This window comes from Lodderomyces beijingensis, assembly GCF_963989305.1.
Source record: "Lodderomyces beijingensis strain CBS 14171 genome assembly, chromosome: 8".
NCBI lineage: Eukaryota > Fungi > Ascomycota > Pichiomycetes > Serinales > Debaryomycetaceae > Lodderomyces > Lodderomyces beijingensis.
In genome coordinates, this window is record NC_089977.1 from 638,456 (window position 1) to 650,732 (window position 12,277).

General features: G+C 45.1%; 4 protein-coding genes across 4 annotated transcripts; 2 read left to right on the plus strand and 2 right to left on the minus strand. All coding sequences in view use genetic code 12, as the record gives it.

Annotated features, from left to right (window-relative positions):
* Positions 1 to 84: 84 nt before the first annotated feature.
* Positions 85 to 963, minus strand: LODBEIA_P60070 (uncharacterized protein; the record flags this gene model as incomplete). The annotated part of the gene is made up of 1 exon (XM_066976403.1): positions 85 to 963. The coding sequence occupies one exon, from the start codon at positions 961 to 963 to the stop codon at positions 85 to 87; it is 879 nt and encodes a 292-aa protein (XP_066832945.1).
* Positions 964 to 3,032: 2,069 nt separating this feature from the next.
* Positions 3,033 to 5,084, plus strand: LODBEIA_P60080 (uncharacterized protein; the record flags this gene model as incomplete). Its single annotated transcript, XM_066976404.1, has 1 exon — positions 3,033 to 5,084. The coding sequence occupies one exon, from the start codon at positions 3,033 to 3,035 to the stop codon at positions 5,082 to 5,084; it is 2,052 nt and encodes a 683-aa protein (XP_066832946.1).
* Positions 5,085 to 5,642: 558 nt separating this feature from the next.
* On the plus strand, positions 5,643 to 7,013 carry LODBEIA_P60090 (uncharacterized protein; the record flags this gene model as incomplete). The annotated part of the gene is made up of 1 exon (XM_066976405.1): positions 5,643 to 7,013. One exon carries the CDS (start codon positions 5,643 to 5,645, stop codon positions 7,011 to 7,013), a length of 1,371 nt encoding a protein of 456 aa, XP_066832947.1.
* Positions 7,014 to 7,181: 168 nt separating this feature from the next.
* LODBEIA_P60100 (uncharacterized protein) lies at positions 7,182 to 12,011 on the minus strand (the record flags this gene model as incomplete). Its single annotated transcript, XM_066976407.1, has 1 exon — positions 7,182 to 12,011. One exon carries the CDS (start codon positions 12,009 to 12,011, stop codon positions 7,182 to 7,184), a length of 4,830 nt encoding a protein of 1,609 aa, XP_066832948.1.
* Positions 12,012 to 12,277: the final 266 nt, after the last annotated feature.

Consider the following 12,277-nt stretch of genomic DNA (forward strand, 5'->3'; position numbering starts at 1 on the left):
CAGTTCAGTTGTGGTTCCCGTATTGAGTTTCTTAGCTCGATGTGTTTCCTCCTCAAGTACTGGGTCAGCAGCGGCACCAACACCTCAATAACCTGTATTATCAGTAGTGTCGCCAACATCATTATTCGAGTGGCCATGCCCAGAATAACTGTCATTAACTGTAGTATGATCATGCCCACCACGTCCAGTAGCGTCACCCCCATAGCTGTGGTTGTGGTCCTTGTGGAGGCTTTGGATTGGGCTTGTGTTCTGGACCTGACTCGGCGGGTAGGGAGGAGGAACGTAATCCGTGTCATTGCTGAACTTAGATTCTTCAACTTGTTCATCTGAAGAATGGTGTCCATTTTCGAGATCCCGCGCGTACTGCTTCTGCTGCTGTTGTAGGTGTTGTTGTTGTTGTAGTGGCCGATTCTGTCTAGTTCTTTTTCTCCTCTTGTAGATGAACCAGGCAATAAATATGAATATTGGGATCAAAAAAAGCAAGAAGAGCAAGTATAATAATTTATTGCCGTGGTGGTGGTTTTGGTTATTGGCACTTCCGTGGGCGCCAGATGCAGCGAGACCAGCGGCTGCACCTCCAGCGGCACCAACTGCAGCACCATTTCCACCGCTGTATCCGTTGTTACCATATCCGTTGTTACCATTGTTGTTGGAACTTGAACTTGATGAGCCAGAGGAGCCTCCTTGGGTGGCCGAGTTCGAGCCTGATGAACCAGATGAACCTGATGAACCTGATGAACCTGAAGAACCTGAGCTTCCTCCTTTGGTGGCCGAGTTTGAGCCTGATGAGCCGCCTTTTGTCGACGAGCTTGAGGATCCAGACGAAGAGCCACCTTTACTTGCGGAGCTCGAAGAACTCGAGGAGCGACCACTTGAATGACCTCTTTTTTCTATCAAGATTGTGACAGGAGCTTCTGCATCGTATAGCGTGCTTAAAATATCTTCTCTTCCCCAAAGAAGCATTCTCTTCAAAATTGATTTGTTGAAGACGATTTCTAAAAAAAAAAATGCCCAGAAAATTATGTCCTGAGCGGAATACCCTGGTCTTTTTAAGTTGCGTTCAAAATTCAACAGTGAGGCTTGGTGAAAGCGGGTGGACGCTGGTAAAAATTCGGAATGACGAAAGAAGTATAGTAGTTAAAAACTGTTAATGGTCGGATCGAAACCAATCACTGTTCGTGATTTTGATTAATTTGTAGAAAACAAACTTACGAACATTTTTCGTGCGGCCGCATGAAATCGGTACAATCTTTTAAATTTTTTTTTTTTTTAATTTTTACTCAATTTAAGTCGGGGGTGGGAGGCTTTGACAGCGTAAAGAAGGGAAAGATGTGACGGGTATGACAGGTGGGATGAAGAAAGGTGCTTCTTTGTGTTGAACCAATGTCTAACCTTATGGGCTAGAATAGAAAAAAGCTTGCCGATGAGATACATTTGGCTGCTTGTTGTGAGCAATGAAACAGAATCTCAAATAGGAGTCGATTGATCTCAAGGCCTTCTCAAGATCCATCTCTGAATCTGAAACCCCCCTCGTAAAATCCAATAAACGGCAGAGTCACCTCGTAGCCTTTTTTTCTTTGGTTTGCAATCCAAAGCCTACTTCAACAGGACTCACTATTTTCCATGCATTAAGAGTTTGTTGTTATGAGAAAAATGCCGTATTGAGGGGTCTTACGGCTGTATATTCGAGTGCCAATAGAGTTGGGCGTTAGCCATAAACGAGGCATTGCTCCGTTTAAAGCCGTGACAGGATGTTCCCTATTGTGGATCTCGGTGGGGGGGGTTATTTCCAGTTGTCAAGATTAAGCGGCTTTGCAGCCATCACTCAAAGTGCAAAAATTGAAGAAACGTGCCGTGATGAGCACACAGCAGCTAATCGGGGCGCGGCATGTTCCTTCCAACCATTACAGCTCGTGACTCTCTTTCCATCTACGTTATCATCATCATCGTCGTCGTCGCCGTGACCTTTATGTTTGCCATGGTTATAAATTTTGGTTCTTCACAAGCTTTCGGTACGTGCGGGATCTTGGACAGATACTATCAGTCAGAACTTCACTCTCCTTTGGTTCGGCTCAAACAAGGCATGAGGCTCAACGGGTTTGCAAGCCACGAATGATGATCTCGGTGGTATGCTTTTCTTGTTCTTTTAAGCGCCAGTAGTACTCTCTGAAACCTTGATGGCCACCTGCATAAATCGCTATCTCTTTCTTCCTGAGGTTGAAATTGAACTTTCCAAACCAGTAGAATCGGACCCAATTCAGAAAACGAGCGGAAATGACATCACGTCTGGTTGTTTGGAACTACTACTAGACTTCCTTCGTCTGTATCTGCACGTGCAAATTACTTTTTTTTTCGATTGTTTTAGTTAATGAAGTACATACAGAGCAAACACAAATAAACCAATTCTATCATCGCTTGCTTGTTTGTTTTGTTTCTCTTCATTAGCATATTAGTGGCTTTTCCTGTGAAAACTCGACTGCAAAAACTCCTCTCGTATATGTGGTGGGGTTGCAGCCGGTGCTACCAACTGGATGCTGCTGCAAATTTAGTCACGTGACGGAAGTGACGTGACGCAGATTTTGCGACACACCACAACCAGCGCTACTTGACACGGAGGGTCAGTTTCAGGTGGGCTCGAGGAATGCAGCTGATAACCGTTGTTTCATTCACGAACGGCATTTAGATACATACAATACGTTTGACTCTAGAGCTCGAACTTGCAGCCAACAAGAGTAAGAACAACTAGCAGAACAAAAAAAGAAGCTATTCATGATCCTTGTTAAATGAGTGCAGATAATCCTTGGAAAGAACACGAACTCACACCTAGCCATTCCCCACAAGTATCCCATTCCCTGGAGTCCTCCACCTCATCTTCAACATTCAAGAAACCCACGGGCTTTCCGTTGAGCAATGGCGAGCTACGCCCGCTCAGGTTGACCAAACTGCGAATGTCAAGTGCACCAAGTACGTCGCCGTCGTCTTCGATCCTACCTACACTAGGCAGTTTTGGCCAAAATCCACTTCATCGCAAGATGAGCAATTCAAGCGCAACCAACGGTGCAAGCACCGAAGACGGGTTTCAGTGTCGGCCCATGCGGTTGGGTTCAAATAGAACTTTGTCCCCGGAAGGCAAGAGGACCAGCTCGGAAACGCTGGTTCACTTGAGCAAGAGGAACCTGGACTCCAGTGTCACCACGGTACTGAGGAAAAAATCGATCCAGATCAAGAATTTGCCCCGGGATGTAGTACCTAAAGATGCCACTCAGAAATCCAATGATATGATGGAGCTAAAAAATGGCAAGTTTGACGATATGGTGTTTGCAATTTGCTTGGTAGATTTCCACCACCAGCGTGGGCCCGAGATACAATATTGGAAATCAAATTATCACCCGCAGTATACACCTGAGTTGTTTAAAAATATCCCGTTTCAGGCGTTACCGGATGGCTCGCATTTATTTGAAGAGACGTTTCTGAATTTCAATCTTGTTTATGACTTTGACCAGGGCAAATCCATCGATGACTTTGACGCGGTGAACCAATTCACGGGAGACCCGCGCCACCTCAAGACTCTTTTTGGGTGTTCGTGTGTGAGGCAAGTGAAAACCAGCGACTTGAGCCAAGAAGAACGAGATCGCAATAAGGACATCACTAGGTCAATTGTACAAAAGGCTGTTGTGGTTATCGTCAGAAAGCAGCCCATCTTTACCAAAATCAAGGAAAAACTATCAATCATCACCCAAAGCTATTTTCTTCAGGAGACGTTTGACAATTTCGAAATTCTAGACCACTTGTTTGACAATCTCAACCAGCAGTACAAACTACTAAACAACCAGCTCAGCACGCAGGAGGAGGATGAAAATTACGTCAACTTGAACTACCGTTCCTCAATCCTCAAGTTCAAGTCCAACTTCATGATAATATTCAAGAGCTTGTTGCTAGAGAAGAAAATTTTAATTTATTCCAACAACAATTTGGAAATGTTGACGCAGTTTCAAAATAACCTAATTTCCCTAATTCCCAACTTGATTAATTTTTTGGATGATTCGGGATGTCCATTGGTAGATTTTGTCGAGACCAATGGCCCTTTATCCAAACCGCAGTCACTCAGCTCCAATAACCGTCAATCGATGTTGCGGTTTTTCGGCTTACCCTTGCAGATTTTCAACACCAAAAACGCATTTTGGAACCCTTACTTACCGCTCCAGCAATTGAATGAACTCCGAGTCAACAGTTTTATGGCAGGTTGCTCAAACTTGTTGTTTGTCAACCAGGCAACGATGTTTGGCATAGATTTGTTGGTCAATTTGGACACGCTTGAAGTGACCTACCCGAAAACACTCTCGACACCGGACGATTTTGCGCTCAGTGCTCAAGACAAGAAGTTTATCAGCAATTTAATCTCGGCGCTGCAACTCGATCCTAGCAGGAAAAATAGTAATAGAGATGATTTTGTTGGAAGTGACGATTACATCCGGTACCAGTTTGAAGACTATTTGAATTCACTTGTTGCAGTAGAACGATTTCACCAGTACCTGCAACGATTCCAGCAGCCACCACCGGGGTTTGCGCTGGACCTGCAAGATGCTGGCACGGGCTGTGGCAACGACTTCAACAAACATTTTATGGACTCATGGAGAAAGACGCAGAATTACCGCATCTGGAACGCCATGGCTGATGAATTCATTTTCAATTTTGTGGATCCGAAACATATTGGCCATTCTTTGGTCGATGAGCCGTACTCGATCAATAAAAACATTGCCAGTTTCCTCAATAATTTCTCATTCAAGAATAATGCCAGCGCGAATAATGTAAGCGTGTCGAGCAACTCGATGAGTCTCCGTGATGACATTATGAAACCACACAAGTTTATCGATGATGAGGACAACGGCGCCGCCGCCGCCGTGCTGAAGAAAAGCAAGAAGGAAAACGAAGACGACTCCGGGGTGGATGAGTTAGTTGCCGGTTTTGAGAAAGTGCAACCTACATCGTCGGCGCAGCACAGCAACAGTAGCATCAAAAGCAGTGAGCCAGAATCTAAAAAGCCTGTTGGATGGGGTGCCGGTTGGGGATTTGGTAGGAAATGAAAACTCGAGGGAAAAAGGACCGGAAGTGAGACTCTATGCTATTTAAAATGATGTTGTGACAGGGTATATACTTTCAATTCTTTACCGGATAGCTACTTTGGTTAGTTTGACTGAATACTGAAGAGAAATCCATTTCCAGCGACTCTATTTCTTGAAAAGAGTGACCGAAACTGGGTGATAAATTTGGAGATGATCAGATGTTACAATGTGAACTGATTTTCTGATCCATCTTGCTGCAAAATTTGTCAAAAGACAAAATATCCCCTACAACATCAAGTGAACGAACCCCCCACCCGAAACTTGAGAAACAACGTATACGTTGAATCTTTCTTATTAGATTTCATCAGTGGCAGGTAGATATGTCAAATAACGCGATGTAAAAAAGGCAGAGCCTCTTGTCAGTAAGGTCCATGCAACCATCACGAAATTTTGCAGCAATTGAATCGAAACCTCCAAAAAAAAAAAAAAAAACCTCAAAAGAAAAAAAACGCATCTTCTCATCGATACTCCCCAATTCCACGATACAACATCTCACCCCAGTTCTCTTGCCAAACAAAGATGAAACACCCATATCAGCAGCTCCTCTCAAACAAGTCAGGAACTCTCTTGTTCACAGCAGTGCAGAACCACATCCAGATATACTCCTTGTCCGAACAAACAAGGCTCATCTCATCATGGCACGATGAGTTGAAATCCCAGCACGTCAATGCCCAAATTCAAAAACGCACGGGGAGAGCCACCACGAGCGCACGCATCCACAACTACATTAAATCACTAGCGTTGTCGCTGGATGAACAGTATCTCGTCGCCACGGCAGACAGCGACAAATCCGTGCTTATATTCGACATCAGCAACGGCGGGCATTTGCAATTGATCAAGCGTCAACCGCTTCCGAAACGGCCCAGCGCCGTGACGATCTGGCGCGACGTGGTGCTCGTAGCGGATAAATTTGGCGACGTGTATCGCGTCAAGCTCGATAGCGATGCGCCGGTCAGCGAAGATAAGTTGGAGTTGGTTTTGGGGCATGTCAGCATGTTAAATTGCTTGGTTGTCGCGCAGTCGGGACAGGGCAAGACTTTTTTGATTACGGGGGACCGTGATGAGCATATACGAGTGACGAATTACCCTAAGCTGTACGTGATACGCGGGTTCTTGTTTGGACATCAGGAGTTTGTCTCGCTGTTGAAGTTGTTATCGGGTGCGGACTCGCACGAAAGCCCGGGGCTGGTGCTTGTTAGTGGTGGTGGTGATACCGCTGTGTTTTTCTGGGACTGGTACGAAGGTAAATTGTTGGATCTGATTGATTTGGTAGATTATTTGGGTGGTTATTTGAATGATTTCCATTTGAGTTCCGCGTCAGATCTAGTGGCGAAGCGGGAAATGCTCAAGAGTGAGACAACTGAGACAAACGAGAAGGAAGACGAGAAGCAGAATCAAACAAACGATGACAATGACAACAATGACAATGACAATGACTATGACAATGACAATGACAATGGCAATGATGACGATGTTGAAGAAGAGGAAAAACAAAAGTACGAAATATCGGTCCTGAAAATCGATACACTCACAATAGACAACCAACAATACATCGTGGTGCTCGTGGAAAACACCGCGTGTCTCATTATATTGCAATTTGACCTTGAAGAAAAGAAAGCATGGCTTGCACAAATAGTTAAACTTTCCCATGCGGCAGTGACATTCGCCGTCGCCAACGATAAGCTCGTTGTGTCATTGGACGCGCAAAATAATGACATTTTGCAAATGTACAAATTCGACGCTGGCCAATTTGTCGTTGATGATGATGACGAGGAAGGCAAGAACGGCGTGAAATGTATTGTCGAGCTGGACCCTGTTGATTTGGATGAACGTGAGTGGGGTTCTAACTTGTTCACGTTGGCGTCGTTGCGCAAGAGAGGCGAGCACTAAAATCGAGGACCTCGGCGTATTTGAGATGTAGCGGATAACTGGTATCCATGACTTCAAAAAAAGCGTTTTCTTTTTGGGGTGTTGGTTATCTCTATATACTGTAAAATTTAAAACTCAAAAGTAATAAAAGTAGAAAAACAGTTCAAAAGCCTAGGGCTTTGGCCTTCATCACTCTTCATCTTCAACAAACCCACCTTGTTTACACAAGGCGTAAAACAACGAATCCTTATTCTGCAAAAGCACCAGAGGCTTATCAAACTCAGCAACTTGCCCCTGGTTCAAAACCAAGATCCGGTCAGAGTCCAATATGGTGTTTAACCTGTGGGCAATAGTGATGATGGTCTTATCCTTGAACTCGGTTCTGATTGTTTGCTGCAAGATTTGGTCGGTTTCAACGTCAACGGCTGCGGTGGCTTCATCGAGAACTAGCACGTTTGAATTTGTAAGTTTTAAAAGCACGCGGCCCAAGCACATGAGCTGTCTTTGACCAATGGACAAGTTTGTGCCACCTTCTGTAATTTTCACTTCCAATGGACTCAAAATTTTCTCCTTTTCCGCGGCCGCGGCCGTGGCCGTGGCGTTGTTGGCCCGGCCGTCATTGGTGGTGTCGTTGGTGGAATTGGTTTCTTCTTCGTACATTTTCATCACGTGGTCTTTCAAATGGGACAATTCCAACGCACGCCAGATTTGGTCATCGGTGTATTCGTCCGTGGGGTCCAAGTTTGATCGGATTGTACCTTCAAACACTTGAGAGTCCTGGGGGATGATTGAAAGCTTATGACGCAAGTCGTAGAGTCCTATCGAATCCGTCCTGATGTCGTCAATCACAATGTCTCCCGAAAAGGCTTCAATGATTCTGAAAAGGGCCAATGTGATGGATGATTTCCCGGCACCGGTTCGACCAACAATGCCTATTTTCTCTCTTGGCTTGATATCAATGTTGATGTTTTTCAAAACTAGGTCTAGCTCAGGTCTGTATTTCGTTGAGTAATCCTGGAATTTGATTTCACCTTCATTTGGCCAGTTTGCCTGTGGGACGTGGCCCGGGATTACTTCGGGAGCTTCGGATTTCAACCTAGAATATTCAAGACATCTTTCCACCGAGACGATATTCGTTTCAACTTCAACTGTCATACGGACGATCCAGTTCAACGACTGCGTGATTTGCAAAGCGTACGACACAGAAAGACCCACTAAACCAGCGGTCAAGTGGCCCGATGACAATGTGAGGATGGACAACCCGGCTGCGCCCAATATGATGATTGACCCAAGAAACTCGAGTCTCACGGCAAGCCATCTGTTGGAGTTGATGGCAGGGTGGTACGCCTTCATATTTTGATCGACGCGGTACTGGTTCATAAACTTGAATCTGTCTTCCTTGCCATATGCTCGGATCGTCGAGACACCAACAAGCGACTCTTGGAAATTTGCGAAAATAGGCGATCGGGTCACTGAGTCCAATCGCTTCAATTCTCTCGAGGTCCGCAAATAGTATTGCTGGTAGTAAACATACAAGAATCCCAACGGGATGATCAAAAATAAAAATTGCCATGTCAGGAAACTAATCACGACAATAGTGAGGGTGACCCTGATGGCGTTGCTAAAGAACATGTTGAAAACACGACCAATAACTTCATCAATCTTGTAAATGTCGTTGGAAAACCGGTTCAAGATTCTACCAATGGGAGTGGTTTCGAAAAATGACATTGGCGCGCGAATGACACTATGGGCCATGGTGTTGTGGATGATCTTGGAGCCTTGAATCGTGCACAAGATCCAAAGTGAAACGTTTTGGATCAAGGAGGAAAAGGAGTAGCCTATACCCAAAAGGAAATAGATTCCCAAGTACTTGCCCACGTGTGGATTGTAACCGTACTTGGTGTTGACTTCAGACCAATGCTCCAACCAAAATGTAGATGCAACATTGACCAAATAGGAAATAATGGCACAACCAAGAAAGATCATCACGTTAACGGGACCACAAGCCTTGGCGTATTCCGTGTAAACTTCCCACTTCACTTTACCCTGTTCGATATGTTCCTTTCTCTGCTTAACGTCTTCGTCTTCCTCGGCGTCAGCAGCTTCTCTTTCCTCTGCAAGATACTGCTCGGGATCACGCTCATCATCGGGTATATAAGATGCATCCGAGGCTCTTCTCAAGCTTATACCTTCGATGTCGACATCGACATCCGATTCCAAATTTTGGGTGTCGACATCATCGTCATCATTAACGGTTTTGTATTCATCGGCCTTGTTGGGGATCTGATCGGGTACTAAATTAGGCGCACCAGTGACTGCCTGCTCACGTTTGGCTTCTTTGATGGTCGGCGTTGGTGTACGTGAAGGTGTTGCATTTTCTCGCTTTGAGCCAAACTCCTCCACCAATTGGCGCAATTTCGAGTTGGGTTGTTCCATGATATCATCATACGTTCCTTGTTCAATCAACCTGCCACCACTAACCATGTGTAAATTATCAGCAATGCTCAAGACTCTGATATTGTTGGTTGCCAAAACTTTACATTTAGATTTCAAGAGACCCTGTGGCCCCAAGACGTGATCGGTCAAATGCTTTCCCACGTGTTCATCGACAGCACTTAATGGGTCATCCAATAGGTAAACATCGGCTCGAGCGTAAACTGCTCTGGCTATCGACAACCTCGCCTTTTGGCCACCTGATAATGAAATGCCCTTTTCACCAACTTCCGTCTTGTCGCCCTTGGGCAAGATGGCCAAGTCGACAGTCAAAGCACAAGCCTTCAACACATTTTGGTAAAACTCGGCATCGTACTTGTGTCCAAACAAGACGTTATCCTTGACGGTACCATTCATGATCCAGGGGACTTGCGAAACATAAGCAACTTTACCATGCAAGGTGACTTCACCATCGAGTTTATACAAATCGCCCAAGATTGCTTGTATGATTGAAGATTTGCCCGAGCCGACTTTGCCCACGATACAATCAAGCTGACCTTTTTTAGAAGTGAGGTTGATGTTGGATAAAGCAACTTTATAATTTTGTTCGCCATTGGCCTTGGACCATAAAAAGGTACCATTTTTAATTGAAAGGGCAACGTCGCCAATGTTTTTCGCGGGCGGCAATTTGGTCACTGCGTTGCCTTGCAATTCAGAAGAGGTGAAATATTTTGTCAATCTGCCAATGGCAACTTGAGCTTCAACTATGTTCGTAATCACCATGGGCACAACTGCCAATGGGAAAGTTAGTAAGTTAAACAATGACAATGCCGGAAATACGAGGTCCGTAGATAAACTCTTTTTCTGCGTAAGCACAAACACGGCAAATGTCGAGCAACTGACTAAAAATGGTGCCAAGTTCCACGTAAAGTTAGCAGTGGCCATAAATATACCCATTTTTTTCAAGTTTTGCAACTCCAAATCGTTTCTCACATGGTCCAATCTTTCCAAATAGGGCATCTCCCAAGCGTAGAGCTTTAACGATTTGATATTGTTCAAGATTTCATTAATCAATCTCGATCTCTTATCCTTGTACTTCATTTGCGTCTTTTGAAGTTTCTTTTGGGTCTTGGCAATAACGGCATTTAAGGGAATCATAATCAACATGATTGCAACACCGGCCCACATGGCATTGCCAATCAACCCGTGAAGCGAGTAGAGACAAATGACAATCTGGAAAGGTCCCGACCAGATAATTTGCAAGTTTTGAACCAAGTCTTGTAATCTTTGCACATCCACCGACATCAAGTTGACAATGTCACCAGTTGAGCTTTCCTGCTTGGATTCATTGGACAAGACAAGCGATTTGTCATACACCGCCGACGACAACGAGCTTCGAATCTTCATACCTAAATCAAAGGCTCTTTGGAAATACTGGTGCAAGCAAGCAGTTTGTACTAGCGACACTACAAACATACCAAATGCAATGAGCAAACCGCGAGTCAAGGGCAACGGTTCGCCGCGTTTGCTCGATTTGGAGTAATCATTAACGAATTGAATCAATAATCGCAACAATTGAGGCTGAATAAATGCCAAGCAATCCTGGGCACCTTTGAACAATCCACCAAGTAAAAACTCCACTCCAAACGCATTCGCCGTGGCCCAAAAGATAGATTTGCCGTTCGCAGGTTGTCGATTCCAATAATGGTTGAAATCCTTGGTGGTGGCGCTAGCTTTCAACAGACGAGGCAACGGTGGCAAGTCCTGCTCAGTAAGGTATTGGTTATACCCCTTCTTCATCAATCCGCCGATCCACTCAAACGTGATCTTGGAGAAAACGTTTGCGCGATCATAGGGTGATTCTCGGCGGAGACGAGCATAGTAGTCGATGGGTTTCATGGGGAAGAAAATTTCCACAAGCAAGATGACCAATGCATTCACGGTGGACAAGATGACTAGCGTGGCATAGGGCAGGTCCAATTGATGGCGGAGCTGGAGATTGATATCTCTGCCCAAGTGCAATATGATCTGGAGCAACCAGTAGAAAAGGAGGATGCCGTTGGGGATGTGCGATTTGAACTCTTCCAAGTAGTGCAATGCCAACGCTACAGCATTGGCAGCCACGGTCAAGTTGAGCGAGGTGAAGATGATACCTGTGCGGAGACCAGGGTACGTTGCAGCCACGGCAATTGAAAATGCCACTTGCAACACCACGAGCAAGATCTTGGTGTAGAAACTCCAATTGATGCGATTGCCCACGCTGACTTTGCTCCGCCTCAACAACACTATCTGGTGCGCTCCTAGCAAGATCATCAATGCGGCAACAACCGTAAAAAGCAAACCCGTGAAGCACGGAGTGAAGTCGTTGTACTTCACCGATAACGGACCCCATTTTTCATGTTTCGTGGTGCATTGAAGAAACGAGAGCAACTCAAGAGGCAGAATCGAGTTGCTCGATACACCTAAGGTGCCATGGGTCTCGGCACCACTGCCGCCGAGCTCCCATGACCTGTGCGAGTTGAAAATGTTCCATTTGAATGGGTTGCCATTGGCCGCCGTGGGTGAAAAATCAAACTGAGCCTCCATTCTGTCTAAAACACAGCTCTCAATTTGGAAATAAATGAACCGACTTTAACAATCTTCTTTTCTTTCTTCCTTTCTTTCTTCCTTCCTTCCTTCGGCCTTCAATAATCTCCCCTAGCTGTAGTGGTTTGAGAATGGAAGAGGAATGGAGATGTCGTTGTTGCAAGCGCTGGTGAATCTTTTTGGAATGGAGCTGCTTCGGGAAGAAGAAGAACGAGACGGTCAATTGGTAGCGAAAAATGGAGAACCGATTCATCACCAGAGCAGCC